Source organism: Leptonotus elevatus, chromosome 11 (genome assembly GCF_054856555.1).
Source record: "Leptonotus elevatus isolate MCC_2025b chromosome 11, RoL_Lele_1.0, whole genome shotgun sequence".
Lineage (NCBI taxonomy): Eukaryota > Metazoa > Chordata > Actinopteri > Syngnathiformes > Syngnathidae > Leptonotus > Leptonotus elevatus.
This window is the reverse complement of record NC_141249.1, coordinates 3,327,177-3,348,878: the sequence shown is the minus strand read 5'-3', so window position 1 is coordinate 3,348,878 and position 21,702 is coordinate 3,327,177. Positions and strand designations below refer to the sequence as shown.

At 39.2% G+C, this 21,702-nt stretch overlaps 1 protein-coding gene across 34 annotated transcripts in view; it reads left to right on the top strand.

Annotated features, from left to right (window-relative positions):
- lrrc7 (leucine rich repeat containing 7) overlaps positions 1-21,702 on the top strand; it is a 127,488-nt gene that overhangs the window by 25,195 nt on the left and 80,591 nt on the right. For 32 of the 34 annotated variants that reach the window (XR_015096417.1, XR_015096420.1, XR_015096419.1 and 29 more), the window contains exon 1: positions 4,585-5,019. The exons of the other annotated variants lie outside the window; for them this stretch is intronic. Coding sequence is in view for 23 of the 32 variants with exons in the window: in XM_086088369.1 (XP_085944495.1) it covers positions 4,995-5,019 (25 nt within the window). In the remaining 9 variants the exon portion in view is untranslated. Of the gene's footprint in view, positions 1-4,584; positions 5,020-21,702 lie in introns of those variants that run through there. 34 annotated transcript variants of the gene reach the window in all.

Below are 21,702 nucleotides of genomic sequence, written 5' to 3'. Positions count from 1 at the left end.
ACCTAAGAATGTAATGATAATGATTCCTTTTATGAAGCCATAAAGTGAGTGACACAAGTGGCATTTGGGTTTTATATATAGTGACAAAAACATTGGCCATCACTGTGCAACAACATGACTTGTCAAGCAGAGCCCTTAATATGATGTGGAGCGTAAGACATTTATATGACTTTACAGCCCTATGAGGGCAATCGTAACTCTTAACTAATTTGCCCCCAAAAACGTGTAAATACCTTCTATTTTAAATATTACCAGTGTCTTAAAGACATATACAATTTTTATGTTTTTTTATTTTATGCTAGAGCCCACAGAAGACTTTGATGCAGCCAGGGCCATGTTGCAAAAAGCTCTTTCCCCCACTGTTTTAAACAGATTTGTGAATAATGATCAAACTTAGCTATATTTTAATGCTAATCGCTGCAAAACAGAAACAGATAGAAATGTACTTTTTTTCTCCTGATGAAATATATATAGCAATATAACATAATATTCTGTGGGCCTTGCAAAATCAGTCAAAATCCAGTTAAACAGCCGGGAGCGAAGGGGGTTGCTACAGTGAAAATGGCTGGGAGTGAATGAGTTAACTCAGTGGTCCTCAACCCTGGTCCTCGGGGACCGGTATCCAGCCTGTTTTCCATGTCTCCTACAGCCAACACAGGTGGGAATCGTTATCAGGCTTCTCCAGAGCTTGCTAATTAGCTGATGATATGAATCACCTGTGTTGGCTGCGGGAGACATGGAAAACAGGTTGGATACCGGTCCCCGAGGACCAGGGTTGAGGACCACTGAGTTAATTCACCCCCATGATCTAACACTGAACCCTGACTGACAAATATCTGTTTTACCCTTTCTGTGATTTTGTTGTGATGCCAAATGGAAACATGTCGATGACCACACAACCAGAAATTAAATTATTTGCAACATGAAACTCTGTCCTGGTTGCTCAGCAAAATGTAAACTCAGCAAGTCAACAATAAGTCGCCATTAACATGACACAATCGTCAAAGAGTCATAATCTTTTTATTTTAGCTTTGATTTGCAGCAGTTACTGTAAGTCATGTTTACTTGTAAAATCAACAATAATTTAAAAATGTTACTAACTTGTTAATCAAGTTAATAAAGGTTTCAAATAGCCAAAGGTGATGTTTTGCTCAAGGACACCTCAACAGTTGTCAAAAAGCAGACTATCATCTCTCCAACAATGAATTTATTTTTGTTTGCAGCAGGTGGAAGCGACCACTTATGAGCTTTGCATGAGACCACCCCAGAAATTTAATTTGTTCAAGCTTGGAGGTTCAACTGTACATTTACAGTTAAAAATAGTTAAATAACTAATTTGGTGTTATAAAAAATAGTACAGTAAGTAAAATATTTTATTTTGGTAGCTATCAAGTGAAAGTGAAATATGTTGGAGGAAATCATTCTGATGCTCTCATCAGTGTTATCATAGCTGGAGGCGTCCCCGTCCCTTCAGCCCAAGTGGGAATTAGAGACATGCACATTCACCAGGCAGAAAGCATTTGACGACATCATATAGGATAAATGTCAAGAGAAGTGTTCAACTGCTGCAACTGTTCACATCATGTGACACGGGATTGCACTGGAGCATGTGTCACATTTAAAGCCGTATGTTTCAAAACACAGCAGTTGTTTTTGTGAAAACATGCCGATTTTATCATTAACTCTGCTATATATGTCTCCTGTTAATCATATTCACTGTTTTGTTGTGTCTTTTGTAAAATATTTCTCTAACAACACCTAATTTCAATTTGTTATGATGTAAAGCACGCTTTTGTGTGTAAAATATGCCGTAAAGAAATACTGAAGTGAACCACAAAAACAGGTTTTCTTCGTTTGCCTTTTTAATTCATGATTCATTTCATCAAGACTTTTTGGAGGAACATGGACTCAAGGGAGTAGTTTGGGGAAGGCCTTTTGCATGTACCATAAGGCACACGATGAAACTTCAAATAACTATCTATGAATTGAATTACAACAAAAATTGTGAGCCAGGCATTTTCATCCAAAATCGGTTGACATCTGACCTCACAAATATTATTTTTGGGTAAATTGACAAAAATTCACATAAGACATTATTCTTCAAAATCGATGAGGCCTTTCTTTGTTGGATTCTGTCTTTTTCTTCTTTTCACACTTCCTGTAGGTGTAAATGCCTCAAAACTTCTAATTCTTCGATTCGATTTTGATTCACAAGAGTTCAGTTTGATTTGATTTAGATTATTCTTGATTCGATTTAATTCACTTCAATTCAATCCAATATGGATTAATTATGGAACATCAATTCTTCTTAAATATCAAGAACATGATTAAAAACTCCACAAACATTAAAGTCCAAATAAAATTTGCGGCGGCAGTAACTGGTTAAATAATTTAGTTTATTAATAAAAGTAACACGTGTTATAATCACTTAAGTGTTACACAAACATTGATATCAGCAAGGATGGGATGATAATATTTTTATAATTCCAATTCAATAATTGTAAATAAATTTAAAAGATTCTGGTTTGCCTTAAATTGCAATAAGTCAGGTCTTTCATAAATGTAAGAAAATACTTTTAAAATCACGTGAACAGTAAATGTCAAGAAAACTAGAAAAGAGATATTAAAAGAATCGATTCATGGTTTTATGAATTAATATCAGGCTGGAAAAGGAAAATCGATTCAATATCATTTATTTTTATTTTTAAATCCAGCCAGCCCTATAATTGTTATTTAGTGGCACCGATCGATCGTCCACTGTTCGAGATCGTCCGATTTCTGTGGAAAAGTGTGTGATCTGCATATGTCAATGAATTCCTTTCCTTACCGATCACAAAAACACCGATCACCTGCAGCTTATACTTTGCAGTCTGCAGCCAACTATACCAGCCTGTGTGCAGTGTGTCATTACTTTGCTCTCAGTGCTGTGTTTTTTTTTTTCAGTCTCTGATTGAGCAGAGGGGCGTGTCCTCCTGTGCCGCACCTGTTTCCTATTCCTAGTCAACGCTTTATAAAGACTGGAACTGCCAGCACTCCATTTCGTAGTATTGAGCTTGTTACGTCCTCGTCCAAGTGCATTATTCAGATCTCGTGTTTCCTATTCCTGTTCTAGTTGATCCGTAGTTTTAAGTTATTGTCTCCTTGGCTTTCTGAGTGTTTTGGTATCCACGCCCTCAGTCCTTCTTTTCCATAGTTTTTTGTTTCCTCAGCTTTACGCTTGAGTGATTGATATCCACGTGCAGTTTCTCCGCTTTTATATAGCTTGTTTGTATTTGTTATTCTGTTTATTTGCATTGTGCGATTCTGTAGCCATCAAGTGTATTTTTGTTACTTTGCAGCTTTTGCAAGCGACTTTTGTTAATAGTCTTTCTCCTGGCTTCGTCCAGCTCTTTGTGTTGTTACTTCCCGCTGTGTAAGAATGAATTTGCCAATCTTACCCTTTGTGTCTCTGCGTTTGTGGGATCCACTATCCCGTTTAACCGGAAATCATTACACAGTGAAGCGACCCCTCTCCTTTTCCGTTTACATTGCATGATCACAAATATATGTTAGTATATAGACAATTTGACTTTTTTGTATATTAAAGGTTTGGATTTTTTTTTAAAAATCTGATTAATCAATTAATCCTCAAAAATAACTGACAGTTAATCAATTATTATAACAATAGTGAGTGAGTAGCTCTTCAATTGAAAAATGTGCAGCTAAGCAATATGATTCGTATAGGTATCGGACGATCGCGCCCATGGATGATCGTTTTGGAATTGGCAGTATAAAACACTGATCCTGAAACATGTCAGCCTTCTGTATAGGTGCGTCAGGACCTATGTAATATAATACAAAAAAAAATAGCGATTACTAGACCTACAATTACAGAAAACATTTACATTGGTGAGATAGAATTTCTTTAAAAATATATTATTGAAAAATACAAACATTCTACACATTGTCACTTTAAAATGTTCCTGATTTAAATAATGCCACGGGGCAACCTGTGTGGACTTAGCATGTTCTTCTCATGCCTGTGTCACTTTTCTGCAGGTACTCTGGCTAATTCCAAAAACGTGTACAGTATGTTAACTGAAGACTCTTAAACTGCTCACAGGTGTGCATATGAATAGTTGTTTGTGCCCTGCTGTTGATTGGTGTATAGTATAGGTTTTACCTCACAACTCAGCCCAAGTCAGCTGGATAAGTGATACGCTTTAGTGAGGACAAACCTGGGGTGCATGTGTGGGGCTTGAAGACGCAGACTCTCAGCTTCTCTTTTGCCTCTTCACCAGGAGTCACATGGTGCGACATGTACAGCTATGGAGTGCTTTGGGGCACATTCGATCTGCATTTACAAACTGGGTTCTTTTGGTCCTCATCACAAACAGTTGTGTAGTGATACGTGTGTTACTGGAGCAACAACCAGGATGGGAAAATGTGGCTTCAAACCCCCCTTCACCCTCCCGCTCTCTCGCGCTCTCGCCGCGCACGCTCACGTACAAACATACCTTCCACGTCCCCGTTCCATCTTCATCCATACCCTGCTCCCTCCGCCTCTTCCTCTCTGGGAGATAGATGGGAGGAGACACTCTCGCTGAATGCAGCGGGCTCGCGCAGGGGGACATAGCTAGCTTTTTCCCGCGCTGGGTTGCATGATCTCCCCTCCTCTTTGATACATCTTGAATTGTCTTTCATGGACGCGCGGCGGGCACAGTGTCATCATTTATCTACATTTCGTTTACTGACTGCAGGAGACATTTAAACTGGATTTAAACCACCTAGCGGTGCTGGAGACAAGCCGGACTGATGAGCTCATCTCCCTTTCTGGCTACGGGGGCGTTAAAGATGCGTCTGATGGACTGGGTCATGGTGCTTGTCTTCGAGTCACCCCGGCTCTGTTCGTCTGACTGATTTAACAACGTGTGTCTATAAGGACCACTACAGGGTTGTGTCCCCCCGTTTTTTCTTTCTTCCCGAAAATTGGAACCGCCACCTGCAGCCTGAGGATGGATAACTATTCTACTTTGCAACGTAAGGCAACACATTTATTTTGTACATGAGTTGATGATACAATTTGAAGGACTATATAGATTTTCATTTGTCTCTGACACCCATCATGGGCATTTGCAATATTTGCACATGAATGTTTAAGGCCCAAATTATTTCTCATGCTCATTCATTCTTTTATATGGCTTTGCAACGGAGCTCCAGAGTGAATTGGCATTGTGCAGATAAACAGTCTCTCAATCTCTTCAACAAATCCAAATGTTCACATGTCCTTCGAAGCAACCAGCCAATGACTGCAGGAAGTGTTTGTATGTGTTTGGTGTTGAGGAAAAGTGATGCAGTGTAATTTAACCCCATCTTAAAACATAGAACCAGCAAGGGTTCTACTGCCATTTTTTCATGCACACCTGTTAAATGGCAAATTTGTCCACCTGAGGTTTTGTATCTTAGCAAATATTTGTGTCTTTAACTTATTATGGCACTTAATTGTCATTGAGCTTGATACTGTATAGCACTTGTTCAAGTTGAAAGCATCCCTCTTCTGTCCAGTGAATGGTTTGTCTCCTTTGGTGCTGCAGTTTGTAGTCTGGTACAGTACAGTATACTTGTGCTGCATGGGTTGTTAGCTCGAGTGCTGTAAGTCTCTCTGATTTGAGGGCCACTAAAGCAACATGCACAAAAGGCTCATTCTATTCAAAGGGAATATTTCATTATCATCATCATTGCAACACATTTCAAAGGTCCTCTGTCTGTACCACCTCATAGATGGAGTCTATTAATAACATATTTCTAGCTGGGCCACATACTTGCTTCTAACAACCTCATTTAGTAGCATTTTTGAAAACTGCCCATTATTCTATTTTTGGGATGATTTATTTCTGTGGTCTATTCCATTAACAGCTTATCTATTTTTCCCACACAGAGTAAAATGATTAGCTTTGTTTGCTCGTCAGATTAATCTGCCTGATCATTTAAAAATAAATAAATGATATTTTCATATTTTACATTCAACACTCTTTTGACTCCCATAAGTGATCACCAGCCTGCCCAATTTGTTATCTATTTTGGAGGCCGATGTTCTTCATCTTTAGGCATTTGTTTATTAATGAACTGTTTTGCTTTAATGTCTTGTTGTATACCCAGTGCTTTGTCCTTGGCTGGTCCCTTGAAATAAGTCTTACTATCAAAACAGTGATGAAGTAGAAGTGTCTTCAGCTTTAGGCTGACTTAATCATACTAACATGCTTCCAGTGTTTGTGCTAAGATGATAATTGACTCTCTGGAAATCTAAATAAATCTTTATGTAAACATACACAGCATCATCGCTAACTCATTTTGCTTGCTATAACCGTATTCGTTTCATTATAGAGGCCTCTCTGTCAGTCTAATTTAAGCGAGTTTAATTTAAGATTCTGTTGAATACATATTAAACATATTAATAGATCCTCCTTCAAGAGCAAACTTGCATGCAGAGTGCAGAACAACGCTGGATCAGGCTTTCTGCTCTTCCTTATACATGATAGCATGGTCCTGCTGCTGCTGTTGGTTGCCTAGTGACTGCATCTATAAAACTGGCTCCTATCGTCATGGTGATGGCCAAAGAGGAAGGAGACCCAGAGAATGAAGGGGGGGGGGGGATACGTATATCAGTATATTTGCGATACACTGATGCTAAATTATGATGTTATGAAGGATGAGGATGATGAAGATGATGATGTGTCTATGTTGGTGTTGTGAGTCAAAATGGTGGGAAGTAATGCAAAAAAAAAAAAAGCTTGGAGAGTGAATTATACTTAAGCATGATACTGCAATGACAGACTGCTGCGTGTAATGAATCAAATATTTGAATGGTAGCATAATTCATCGGCCTCAGGCAAAAGATACATTATTTTTGGCCATGGATGATTTTAAACATACGTGTTTCTGTTTATGTATATACATACAGAAAAATAGCTTTTGGTTTGGCCATACCCATAAAAAAAATCCATATAGCATGAAAGGTCTTTTTTAATTTAGGAGAAGGCGTTAAGAAGGAAGAGGCAAGGACAATCTTTTCTGGTACAGCGCGCACTGTACTGGAGGCGCACAAACTGTGAAAATGCTCAAAACTGGTCTCTTCTCAATGTCAACTGCAATTATCCTGTGCAAAATAAATCATGGAAGAAGTCTCCATAGCTGTGTCGACAACCTGGCGGTACGCTATCTTTTCCTCAGCAAATAGTGTCATTTATATGCATCTATAGTGACAGCGACAAGAATAGTAAAAGATAACCTTTCCCTGACGTGGCAGGAAGTCAAGCACGACCCTTGCTGCCAGCATGTGTCCTGTGTTAAGTGCCTTTTCAAAGCAGAGGGACAGTTGTAGGTTCACATCTGAGCCCCAATGCTGCTAGTTAGACCATAAAAAAGAAAACAATGTTGTCTTTGTTTGAATGCCATGAACGTGAGTGACCCATGAAATCATGAAACAACTCGGCAGGAAACTAGCAAGGTGTTTCACACTAGCAGTAGGTTCAGGAAGCATGTGTGTAACTGTGTGTCTTTGACATAAGCGCTTCAGTTTGTAATTTAGTTCACATGGCCACAATATTTGACAAACTGACAATTCCACATGGTCGCCTGAGTGAACTGTTAGAACTCAGCTAGGTGACTGCATCATACTTTTTTTGTACGGTTTTAAATATTTGGATGTTAGCATATAAGCACATGTCCTAGTGGTTAGCACATGTACCTCAGGGTTTTGAAGTTCACAGTCTGAATCTGATTAGTGTCCCTGTGCTTGTTTTGCTTTTACCCTTTCACTTTGGATTACTACGACTTTCCAAAAGCATGCATGTTAGGTAAACTCACTCAATGTCAGCCATTTGCACTGATCAAAACCCTAATGCCAGTGATTTGAGAGAATTTTGACTGATTTTTTCTGGACCCATGAAATATTGTGTTTTATTTTTATTTTTATAATCTACCAAAGGGAAGAATAAACTCTCTTATTTCACCAGAAAAAAGTTTCATTCTACCTTTAGCCGTTCTCTAATCAGCAATAGAACATAAGAAATTCAGAAACCGGAGAAAAATAGCTTTTTGTGTGTCAATCAAAACAGTAAATATGATGCGAATGATTTTGCTTTAGTGACATTTCTAACTTATGAAAAGTGATTTTATTCTATCAACGAGCTATTTCAATATTTAAGAATGGCTTTTGATTGCAAAATGAGCATCTGTTAGTATCTGTAGTTTTAGTGAAATAGTAGTGAGGTGACGCTTACCCACCAGGACACATCTTTCAGCCATTAGTGGCTGTTCATGTAACGACCTTGCCATCCTACTACGTTCTTGCACGTGCACCATGCACAAGCGTGACACAGAGGATGCAGTTACGCTTTAGGCCAGAGGTGGCAGTCATGAGTACAAAAGTGACAAACTCACAACCATTCTCACTTATGGGCAGTTTCGAGTTATAGTTGTAGTGGTAGTTAGCCTATCATGAATGTTTTTGGAATGTGGGTAAGGTTTAAGACAGAGTACCCCAAAAAATAAAATAACAAGCAATCATGGTGAGAACATGCAAACTACAAAGAGCAAGACCTGACCTGAGACTCAAAACACGAAACACAAGTATTCTGTGCTGCTGCTGTCATTCCAAGATGTGCATTACAGTACGTTTAAAAAGCAAAAATTTTATTATTTATTTTTTAAACGCCAAGTGGCACTATAGCTTCTGCCGTTGCATATTAGGTGACAGAGACAGGTAGACACTGTTTTTATTTCAAGTGAGGCAGGACAAAAATACATTTTTAAATATCTAGGCGGAAATGTTCTAATTGCTTTATTTTTAAGGACAGAAAAACGTGTTTCTCGGAGACTCCAAACTTGAGCCGAAACTGATGTGGTCCGTTTCTCCAACTGGTTTCACAGCAGCTATTCAGATAATGTAGGGATAAGGGTAAGTGTAAGACATTATCTTTGTGAGAAGTTGTGTTGCTGATGTTAAAATAGAAATATGGTCAGTGATACACATTTCTGCTATTGTGATGGTTACTACAAATAACACTGACTCAAGATGGATGCAATAATTCCTTGAGAGGTTGTGCAAGCCAAGTGTTACAGTTACAGTTTCTTCGGAGATGAGAAGAGGAAGTGCCTGCATCCTATAGTGGTAGGTCCACGTGTTGCCGTGGGCAACCCAAGCTGCTCTCTGTTCGGACAAAGACCCGGGCAACCTCTGGTCTGAGCTCTCTGAGGACATCACAATGCTTTGAATGCGAGTCCTGCAGCAAGGCTGCAAACCTTCCATCCATTCCCGAGTTACTAATTTGAATCTTTTGAGTCTTTTAATGAACGGTGTAGTGCATTTAACTATACTCTCTATAGCTGGTAAATGCAGGAACATTTCCAAATGATTGCACACTTGCCTCTGTTACAGTATATGCCACCACCATACATTAGGTATATGGTTAAGCAGAGAAGCAGCATTAAGCATTAAACTGATCCATCCAGTTTTAATAGCACATGTCTGAACATATTCCAGCTGACTTTGGGCATGATGCGTGGTACATTGTGGATTGGTCGCCAGTCAAATGTAGGGAACATGTTGATAATGCATTGTTGGCCTAAAATGTCTCAAGTCAAACAGCCAAATCAACTCAATACTACTCGATCAATGGGCTATATCCATGCCAATGTCAATTTAAGTGTATAACACATTTCATATGTCAAAGCTTTTAAAAATGCATGTTAAAACAAATAATACAATAAGCAAACACACAAGCCAACAAACAGCAAAAGTAATTAAACGCTGGTAAGAAGAGACAGTATGTTGTAAGATTCCATTTAAAGGAAGATATTGGTGGAAATGAGCGGAGTTCCAAAGGCAAGAATTTTCACAGTGAGCATAACAAATAAAAGCACCTTCAGCTGATTTTGAATGTATACGTAATGTATACTGAGGAGAGATTTACTTGCAGATCGATGGTATCTATTTGATGTATAGTTTGTGAGTATGTTGGAAACATAAGCAGCACCATTAAGAGATTTAAAAATTATATTGTGCTTGAAGAGTGGCATTAACGGCGTCTTGTGGTGAACTAATAATTCATTCATTTTAAAAACCCACTATTAATTTCACTAAAATGCAAAAAATGCTCAATCACATCAATGTACATTTAAAATATATATATATTCGTAGATCTAGTAAACACTATTTATATTACATAGGTCGTGCTGCGCCTTATAGGGTTGCTGACATGTTTTCTTGAATTCTTTATCTTTCTGCTAAGGATACCCAAAGGAGAAGAACTTTGCAAACGTAGTTAGCCTCTGGTGGTGATTGCAGCTAGTGTCAGACCCAATGGGTCGACCGCCGCTTACCTTCCACAGCTGGGGCCAGCAGGTGGTCGTCGCTGAGTTCCATGATTTGGGCTCCCACCGCTTGTCTCCCTCTGCTTTACTCTCAAAACTTCTCCCGCTAGGCACTCCAGCTAATTCTTGCTACCCACTCTTGTTAGCTGCTCCAGCGAGTTCCTGCTAGCCACTCTTGCCCGCTGCTCCCGCTGCTGCTCCCGCTCATAGCACTGCTCACTTATTCGCTCACTCCAAATTGGTAGTACATACTTCCCAACTTTTCCGATTCATGGACTCACAAATTTCAACCCTATTTCCCGTGTGGTTCCCGATCAGTCATTTCTCCTGCTAAAATTTGCAACAAAGTAAACAGTTTAGAATGTGGAGGATTTCTGACAGTATCTGGCAACCCTAGCCTAGTCTTGCCTGCTTGCACGGTAAGCGGCCGGTTATGAGACTCACGCAGGAAGCAGTGATAGTCAAGAAGTCTTGATTATACACATTATACTGTACATCCAAGCAAGGCTTGCGCCGCCAGAGCAGGATCAGGAGGTGGCCGCAGCAGGGCTTGTGCCGCCGGAGCAGGATCAGGAAGCTGTTGCAGCAGGGCTTGCGCCACCGGAGCAGGATCAGGAGGCGGCCGCAGCAGGGCTTGCGTCGCCGGAGCAAGGTCGGGTGTTGGCCGCAGGACTTGCGCTACCAGAGCAGGGTCGGGTGGCAGCTGCAGGGGTTGCGCCGCCGGAACGGGAACAAGAGGCGGCTGCAGGACATGCACCGCCGGAACAGGAGGCGGCTGCAGGACCTTGCTGATTCATCTTCCTACATGATAAAATGTCAACATCCTCTTGAACGTGGCGGTTGGTTTAGTGGTAACGCACCCGCACAATCGGCTTAGAAAAAGGTCCGTTATCCAGGTAACCCAAGTTCAATTCCCGTTATGGGTGTCATGTTTTTGCAGGTTATTCTTTTTCCTTTCTAAAACTTTCAAAACTTGATGCCTTGTTGCAAAAAATATAAATAAATACTTTGAAATTTAGTTTTTGATGAAACGTGATAGCACTGGGGGTTTCATCAAAGCATTTAAGTCATGTTGAGAGGCAAAATAAAAAACAAACCAAGTATCAGCAAGCTCATTTGTACTTCTATACTTATTTTGACAGGGTGGGGGTTATTCAGTTTTTGTTTCCCATGATATTATTTCTCTCTCTTATGGCGTCCATTACAATTATAGCCCGATTGTCAGTTGTGTAAATTAGGTGATGACAGACAGCCAATAGTTAGTTTCCTTACTGGGTGCTGGCAACACTGATCTACGGTTTGATTGTAATATTTTACACTTGGCCAGCAGATGTCGCTGTGGGGAGATGTTTTGAACGTTCCAAAAGATCGATTCTTTTTGTGACTCAATCGTTTCAAATGATTTGATCGTTTCAGTGTTCCATTTCTGCCATCCATATCAAAAACGAAACTGATTCAAAGAAACAAAGACTCATTTATATAGACAGGGCTAGAAGACAACCAACCAGTACAATGAGCTAAAGCAAACAAAATGATCCAACAAGAACTGAACAGAAACCAGGAACTAAATACAAGCAAAGCAACGAGACAATGAGAAACAGCTGGACACGACAAGTGGCAGAGGGATGTGATTGCTAGACACGGGCTGACAAACAGGTGGACACAAAACCATAATGAGAAAGAAATGAACCACAAGATAAGACATAACATGAAGCTAAACCAAATACGAAACCAAACAAATTTGGATCATGACAAAGAAATCCTGAAGGAGATTGCCATTTGTTGTGTCCTTTGAATCAATAATATTCATAGTTTTAAATCTTTGAAAAGGAAAAAAAAGAAGACCTTCATGTGATCACTCCTAATGCACGTGGGGAATAATAACTCTTATCCTCTGCAATAAAAAGAACACATAAATCACAAGTATTGCCCAAAGGCAAACAGCAGTAATTGATAAAGACCAAAAATAGAATGAGACGTGTGCAGCACATGAATTAAAGAGACAGAAACACAGTGTGTTTGAAAGCTGCTGCGTGATTGCTGGTGAGCAAGTGACAAAGAGTGTATAGTAGGTTTGGGTTAAAATATCAATCAGGCAATAAATTGCACCACCATGTCTAACAGTAGTATTGATACAATAACATCTGACATTGATACTGCTGCTGGGCAGTTGCACACTTAATGACAAGTTTTGTTTTGATGTGAATTTTACTGTTCTCGCCCACGTTTGTGTGTTCCACTACACTTTAATTTTTTGTTTTGTTCTCATGAAGAAATACACAGTGACAGTCAAGGCTGGAGCTGATTGCTTTGTTTTAATAGATTAGTGGTGACAACCGTGAGCAATGTGCATGCTTTTAACTGATGATTGACTATAAATGTGGACTTTAATTTCACTGAACTAAGTCCCGATTGATTGATTGGTTAATTGGACAGCTTAATTGGTATTATCAATATTAATTTTGATATATTGAATAAAAGTAATTGAATGTAAGGTTAATGATTTGTTGGATTAGAAATTGTCTGTAAGCATTTGAAATTATATTAAAGTATTTTGGGATCATAGTTTGTGTAGCAGTTATGTTTATCAATATAGGCAATTGGGGCATCATGGCTCAGTGGTAGAGTGGTCGTCTCACAACCCTGAGGTTGTGGGTTTAATCCCAGGGCAATGTGACCATGTCAAGGTATTCTTGAGCAATATACTGAAGCAACATACCCCCAGTTGCTCCTGATTTGGCGTCATCAGTAGGTGAATGAGTAGTCCAAAAATATAAAGCACTTTGAGGGCCTTGTGAGATGGAAAAGCGCTGTATAAATTGAATTTACCAATTCCAATCACCTTTGGGTATCTACTACATCTCCAGGGTCCAAATAACCTTGAATCTTGAGCCAAAATCACTACATATTGACCATTTGCACCGACGTCACGTGATCATGTGGCTGCCCTGGGATGGATGGCGGAAGGAAATGATTGGTGAATGGAAGTGAACGTGACCCGGAGCGACTTAGTGACTTAGCGACTGTTATTTTACAAATTAAAAGTTATTATTGCCCATAGAGCCATGGAATCGACTACTTCAACCAAAGTTCGCCTGTCAGTCGAAGTTGCACATTTAGTCGGGACTCATAGAGCGCGATATTTACTTAAGTTGGAGATTGCTAGTTTGAAAACAGCCCCTTACCTTCTGTTGCCTGCCTTTTTTACCAAGTTAATCAAATCGCCGATTTTGCCGAAATTCACAGCGCACGACCTATATCATTATGTAGTCAATGCCGTCTCTTCTCCTTACACCGGGGCTGATTCAGAAGCTTGTCGCTGACTGAGTCTCTGGGACGAGATGCTACGCTCACACCGGGTGACATTATTCCTCGTAATGCAAAGGTAAAACTTGTTTATCATGCTAACTGACTTATTTTTACATAGTCCGTTCTATAAACTCTGTGATGATGTTATGTTACTATGTTTACTAGCATGAAACAAATGACTATCGTAGTGGCAAGCTATGCAGTAATTTCATGAATATGACTCCGGCTCCAGAGTTAAAAACTCCAAGCACAAAGACGAAATCCCCCATCATTAAACAGTCAAATGCACTTAATAGTTTTGAAGAAGGAAATAATTGTTGAATGGAATGCATTTTAAAACTAAGCTGTGTGTTCGTGCAGTTGGAGTGGACGCTAACTAGCTGGCTTGTTAATGTGATTTGAAACACATAATTCGACACCTCTGTTGCAGTCTTTGTTAGTGTACCTTTACTAGTAAAATGTTTGAACATTTATCCACTAACCTCGCAAAAATGATCGCTGCAAATCCGTGAATACTTTGTGGGTTGCCAGTCCTTTCTGTTGATTGCTGCTATCAATTGACGTTGTTCGTCTTCATTAGTAGGTATGTGATAAAAAATAACATTTGGTTTACTCCTTTGTCTGTGAGTACAACCGACCGCACAGCAGGATATGATAATTTGATAAGATAATCAATTAGATAAAGGACTTTACGTTGTACGAGATTCAATGGATTACAATACAGGCACGTGGTGTCATGTCTGGGAAGATCTGGTTTTGGTTGAGGGTCCCGATTGGTCCTGAGTGGGTTCCAGCCCTTCCGGGTTGACCAATCCGGGCCCTCAGCCACTTATGCCTGGCCCCAGGTGTGGCTAGTTACCCAATTAGTGTGAGTGTATTTAATTCCCGGGTGGTGATCAGTCGGCGTGGGATCATTGCCGCTTGTCACGGTCACCCCCGGAGTTCTGTCTGTCATTTTGATTTTGTATCTTTTCAGTTTGTTGTTTAGTTAGCATTAACCAGTACCCTGGTTAGTGTTTTCTGTAAAATAAAGCACGGCAGTTTCGCACTCCTGCTGTGGTTCTCCTGCCCCCCTGCATTTTGGGTCCTCCACTTCACACGCCGACAGACACCACGCCGCTCCGTGACCACACCGTGACACGTGGCTCTTTTGCCGTCCAGCGTCCCGTAGGGGGCGTTCCCATGAGGGCTGTGACATCACGTGCAAAAGGTCAATAGTTGTGTTCAAAATAATACCAGTGCTTAGAGATGTTTGTCATGCTCAAAATTTCTGCCAATATATTCTAAATCAAAATATGATTTTTTACTTTACACAAAAGTGAGAAATTTTTTCAAGTGAAAGCAGCGTCAGCATTTTTCTTTGCAAACTCAAATATGTAATGTACAAATACAATAATCTTTAGGTTTTCGCATTCCCATGAATCACTAACCTAATATTTAGTTGTACCACACTTTCTGAGAACTGTTTCGCAACTGCGTTGCATGGAATTGATCAACTTCTTGCATTGTGAAAAGACATCGCCTGACCAGGATGATAATGACATCTCATTATCATTTGTCTGCAAAATATTTCTCCATTTTTCTTTAGGGCAGTTGATGACTTCTTTAAAAAATTACAAGCTCTAGAGTTTAGTACAATGCAGTGCTTTAGGACCAAGCAAAACCTTTCTCAATGCTAAAGCTTTGATGCAAGAATCATTTTAGTTCAATGGTATGCTAGCCGAAGTACTATTCACCATTATTGCTGCATTCCAGATTGTTGGGAAGTGAGAAATACACCCAACTCCTGCCTGTATTGGACAAGCTGCTGAGACACCAGCATGGCAAAATGACCTCATAAGTCAAGATGGTTACTTCCACATTGCTGCTTTTACTGTCAAAGTTGGTCGCGTAGGCATTTTGGTTTGCGGACAGGTAGCAATAAAAATATAGCATAATAGTCACTCCTTCATCTCTCGCTCTCTCTCTTCTCATTCACCGATCTGTTGAGTGATTTCTCCCACTTTTACGTTCACATGCTCAATCAGCTTGAAAAGCTGCTGATAAGAGCCCAATGCTGCCAACGTTCACAAAGATGAGGGACACAGATGTTCAATAAAAAAGTCTAAATGCTGGCCATGTATCAATAGCTACAAGGTACAACATTCTGTGTTGTTACCCAAAAATGGGTAATTTGAAAATTCAGCTAAAAACTTGACTTTTTGTCAGGCATTGAACCAAACAGAATATCATAAGTGGGTGTGCAAAATATGGACCATGTACACTTCACAATGAAATGATAAAGAAAAAAAGGAATGGTTAATAATTATTAATTATGTTACTATGTGGTATTGCTAGACGAGGCGATTGAAGCTAACAATACGGAGTATATGACTTATTATTCAACTGATTATTTCAAAACAAATATCGGTATGTCAATCACTTAACATTTACACTAGTATAGTGGTCTACTCACCTAAACCATGAGCAGATACCGTTGGTTCAATTTCCACTTATGAATGTGTGTTAGCAGCCTGTCTTGATATTTGCCCTATGATTGAGTGCGACCAGTCCGGGGTGTAGTCCGCCTTTCACCTGAAGTTAGATGGGATTGATTTAGGACAATCAGTATTGAAAATTGATTAATGAATCTTATATAGGCTTAGTTAATTAGTTAGTTCGGCTTAGCCTGATTCTCAACTCTTTTAATCCAATTATTATATATTTTTTATGATTGCTTGAGCGCAAATTAGAAAACAAGGCTTGGATTTTGAAAACACTCCACACAACCACACATGTGAGATGCATCTCTTATTGTACTCTTATTTCTTTCTTTTTAAAACTCATTCACTGCCTTTGACAAGTATACTTGTCAATATTTTTTGTTCAACAGGACTAGATGGGGGAGAATCTGATTATGCTCTACTGTAAATGTCAAACTTGGAAACAACTTTACTGATGCACAATTACTAGTAGATGACATCAACCCCCATTTTCTATGAAATAAACACAGTTTGAGAATCCATGATGGGAGTAATGCTCCATTTTGTGCAACCTACATTTTTACTGTCAATTATAAAAGAACGGGACAAGACAGAAAGGAGGGAGTCTATTCTGTCAGATTGGTAGATTCGGTTTATATATAATTATTAAACAATATCGTGTGGGTATTGAAAATTTAGAAATTTTCTAAAATGGCTGGCAGTGAATGATTCTGTTAATGCATTTTAACGTTGTAACTGTTTGTTCGTTTGTTGTTGTTTGTTTTCTCTGCTTTGCTTCCGAATATTGTTAACTGTTTGTTGATGTTTGTAAATGTTGAGTTGCCTTGTGTATGAAATGTGTTATAGAAATAAACTTGCCTTGCCTTGGAAGGACACAATTGAAATGTTGGTCAGTATAATGAAGGATGCCAGCAAATCAGGGGACCGTATTATACATGGGTAAAGAAGCTTTTTGAGGGTGATTTTTTTAGGGCGTATCATACACAGGTTTACATACACAACAAAAAGAAAAATTGTTTGAAAAAATAAAAATGAAGCAGAATAATTTATGTTTAAAAATAAATAAACAATTCTATCTGCGCTAGTCAAGCATATACAAAAATACAAAATACAAATACAAAACCATGCGCACAGTTAGACCGCACCTTTGGCTCTACTTATGCTGAACTCAAAATAGGGCCCTTAATCTTATATCAACCCCACTACTTCCCACTGCATCGTAACCACATTTTGGAGCTACTCCAAAAAACTAAACAAAAGAATACTTGGCACATAATAACAGCAATAATATTAATGCAGATTAAGATGAAAATACTGACTTGTTTAACAATTGATTATGTCTGTGCTAAAATTAATAATTGTTTGTTATTACTCACCAGCACCAGTAACGGACGTCACATATGAACCTTTCAGAAAAAGGACATGTTGTTGCCTGAAACAGTGTTATGTTGTGGCCCTGTTCATTTTTGTATACTAATATTATACAATATTAAAGTGTTGTGTCCCCATTCACATAAAAATCTAACCTGATGTTCTTGTGACACTACTTTCAATATTTCAGTAGCACCCGGCGAATCGTCTCGTCTGGTTTGTCTTAAGTAAGAAAAAAGTATGATGTCCACAAAATGGAGGTATAATGTGTAGGTCAGGTGTAGGAAACTCCGGTCCTTGAGAGTTGCTGTCCTGTCTGTTTTAGATGTCTCCCTCCTCCAACACACATGGTTCAAATGATCACCTCATCAGCAAGCTTTGTAGAAGCGCTTGAGAGCCAAAGTGTAACGCGCTGTAAAATACAGTTTTAAATGCTACCGGGGCTTGTGTTATTTAGAAAAGGTCACACACAGACATAAACGATTGGGGGGAGAAGGGATTCTCCAAGTGCCCACTTCACAGCGGTGATCCGTGATCAACCTGGCCAACTTTGTATCTTCCGCAAGTGGAGATCTTGCATCCATCCATCCATCCATTTTCTTAACCGCTTTTCCTCACAAGGGTCGCGGGGGGCGCTGGAGCCTATCCCAGCTGGCTTCGGACAGTAGGCGGGGTACACCCTGAACTGGTTGCCAGCCAATCGCAGGGCGGAGATCTTGCAGTTACTTATAAATATACTTTGCACATGTCAATCTCCTGTGTGGACTCTGGCCATGTGGTCCTTGTGTTGCTCCTGCGGTGAAATTAACCCTGTAACGCCAAATGTATCACATAAAATACACGCCCACAATGGTGCAAACACACATTTCTAACTGCTTATGTGTGCAAAAATACCAAAAGACAAAAAGTTCACCCATGCCCACAGTTAAATCACGCTATGCGCTAGACTGCACTGTGCAGTGTACAGTACATTTAAAGAGTGCCCTGCACAGGGTCAACAAGGCATTTTTTTTTTATTATTTCTGGCAATGCATTTTTGCTTATAATGTCAGAACAGTTTTTTAGATTCTAACAGATGAGATGATGTGGAACGGCTTGTACTTACAGTATATCTAATCTGTGTGTTTGTGTGTTTTGATGCCTACTGCATCCTCTTTGTCCCACTCCTCCATTTTCATCATTCTCTTGTTGACTGGCTTGCTCTAAAGCATATAGGCCAGCTCCCAAAGGTCTATACGTGTCCATATGGCATGTTGCCTTGCATCTCTTATCGTGACATAAAGGATGACTGCATGCAACAATGGATAGATTGCAACAATGCAGTCATTTGCATACATGTTTAAACAGAATATGAACTTGTGATTGCCATAGCAACTCCAGATCACCTCCACTTTATCGTGAGGAAACCGGCCTGAGCATCACTGGTGTTGTGTTAGTATGAACGTTGGTGCATACATATTTTGAATTGTGTGCAGCAGTTAACAACACGTATAAATCAATAATCTATGCCTACGTACCAAAGATTAAAAACAAACAAAACGTAGCTTTTCACTTTCAATTTGTATTTACCACAGAAGCTGAAAATCAAATTAGACTTCTCCAACTGTGGTGAACCCTGGGGCAAAAATAAATCCCAGTTGGGAGTGATTTGTTACTTTGGCTTACAAGGTTCTGTGTGCAGGTCTCTGTTACGATTTTTGATAAATCAAGCAGCCCCCCCCTAAAAATGGGATGAATTGAAAATGTAAACATGATATAGCTGTCAGATCTAATCCAAGCAGTCAGCACTGTTGAACATGTGGCTAAAGCGTCGAGATTTTGGATTTGAATCTTGGGTTTCAGCCTCCTGTGTGAAGTTTGCACGTTCTCCGTGTGTTTCTTCAGAGACACTGGCTTCCTCCTACAGTCCAAAAACATGAATGGTAGATTCATTGAGACTGTCTAATACTGATTGATTTTGGTTGTTGTTTGCCTATTTATTTCATGCTATTTGATTGAATGACGACAAATTAAGGGTGTACCTTGCCCAAAGTCTGTTGCTTACTCATTACCATCTTTCAGTGATGACAAAAGATTCATTAATCCAGTTGAACTTACTACCAAAAAAAAATCATGTTTGAGATGTTTGGTTTTTAAATGGTGTATTACTATGTACGCCCCCCACATTAATTATTTTAGGCCTAATTTGTATGTCTAATTGATGTTGTTAAGGGACTCAATGTTACAGTATGATTATTCGGTGACTAGAGCTTTTAATGCAAACGTCTGTGCTAATGGTTATAATGGCAAAGTGTTAAATGATCTTATAGGATTTTGAACATCATGTAGATGATTAAAAAAAATAGAATTAGGGCAATGGATGTTGGTGTCAGTCAACATCAGACGGTCAGTTGCAGTGCATCTTTGATTATTATATTCAGACAGTTGTAAAATTGAATTGCTTGCGGTAGTCTGAGTCGGCCAGAGTGAGTCAGAGGTGCTGTGGAATTCTGGGGAGCAACAAATAACAAGTGCAGCCTGTCAAAAGTATTATGATACATTTTTATTGGAATGAAATGTTATTCCTGTTTTCTAAAAGTGCAAGAATTTGTGACTTGCAGGAGTAAAAATGCAAAATTGAGGGAAAAGTTGCTGTCAATTTATTATTTTCCAGTCCCAGAACGTTCTACAAAGACAGTTAAAATAGTGGCTTTATACAACTTTATATACTTGTAAGCTGTCTGATTTGTGATGATGAAGTTTGATTGTGCCCAGGTATGTGGGAGTGAAATGTCTGACCCTTGACTGTCTTGTTTTAGCCTTGCGATGCCCACGTTATTGTGGCGATGGTATCTTGTTAAAATATTTTCCTAAGTGGCATTGTGTCGTGACTGGTGGGCTTCACAGCAGTGTGTTCCCTCTGAGCTTCCTACTCACTGTGACAGCACTTCTCCTGTGTCTGTCCATCCCCGTATGTACTACTATTTGATGGCAATCACATCCAGCAAGCTCTGTATTGCATTTACTGAGTCTAAATGTCTAATGTATTTACTAAAACACACAGTAGTGATGTAATAGTAAGAAGTGGGTATTTTACATCAGCAAAACAGACATTTGTCTGTGGAAAGTACGTCACTTGACCCAGTGAGTGATGATTACACTGATGTTGTTTATTTTTTCTCGCCATTCGTTATTCGTAAAAAAAAAACGGTGGTCCGACGGCGAAGGACCGACAGACAGTCCGTCACTCTCAAAAGACTGCCCACCTGTGGTAATAGTACTAATCAAACAATTAAGAAACTATTTCAGAATACTAATTTTGTGAAATATTATGTAAACCCCAACATCATAACTAAATCAATTCCTTAACAAACTGAGTTTAAATTGTGTAAGTAGTTGTGTGTCCAAAATACTAAAACACAAACAAACATTATCTTTTATTCTTCTACCATTATCTTTTTTCTTCCAGGAGAGCCAATTTGATTGGTTGTAAATCAAATTGTCTGTGTTCACTTTCACAACATCGTAGACGTATAACTGTGCTCATTATTAATAGGGCCTTTAGTGTTTAAAGATGACACCATGACATCATTGCTACATACAACATTGCTGCATCTTTTCCACATATTTCCTTTTCTTTTCGTAATCTTACATCTGCTTAGATTGCAGAAAATGTACAATAGTTTTAAGACTCTTTTTTGCAAAAAATCCATAATTTTTAATGCAAAGAATAAAAACGGTTACAATTTTGACTCATTCTGCAGCCACAGTACTTGTCAAACTGTTTTAGTATTACACATGAATCGATTAAATAATATTCAGCATACTGCTGACCTCCACTAACAATGCATTCAGTCCAAATTGTTTAGTGAGTGAAGAAATAAGTGTCTGTTGCCGTCAATTTTCCTTACCCGAGGGACTGCTTTAACGGTAACATGTATACAGTGTTTGTCAAACGGAATTTTCAGACAGGGCTTTTTAATTAGTGTTTTATGGTAATTTTGGGGAATTTAGTCACTGTTACCATGGCAACCACTCTCAGTTCAATTTCCACGGCCTGTTAAATAAAGCTTTAGGGATAAAACTTACCAAAAGCTGTTTATGCAAATGCTATTGCCATGCAGCATAGGGAAAACATGTAAAAGCATTCTGTTAAGGTTGGGTTCAAATCCTGCAACAGGCAGTATGCGCTAGCATTGTATTCAAG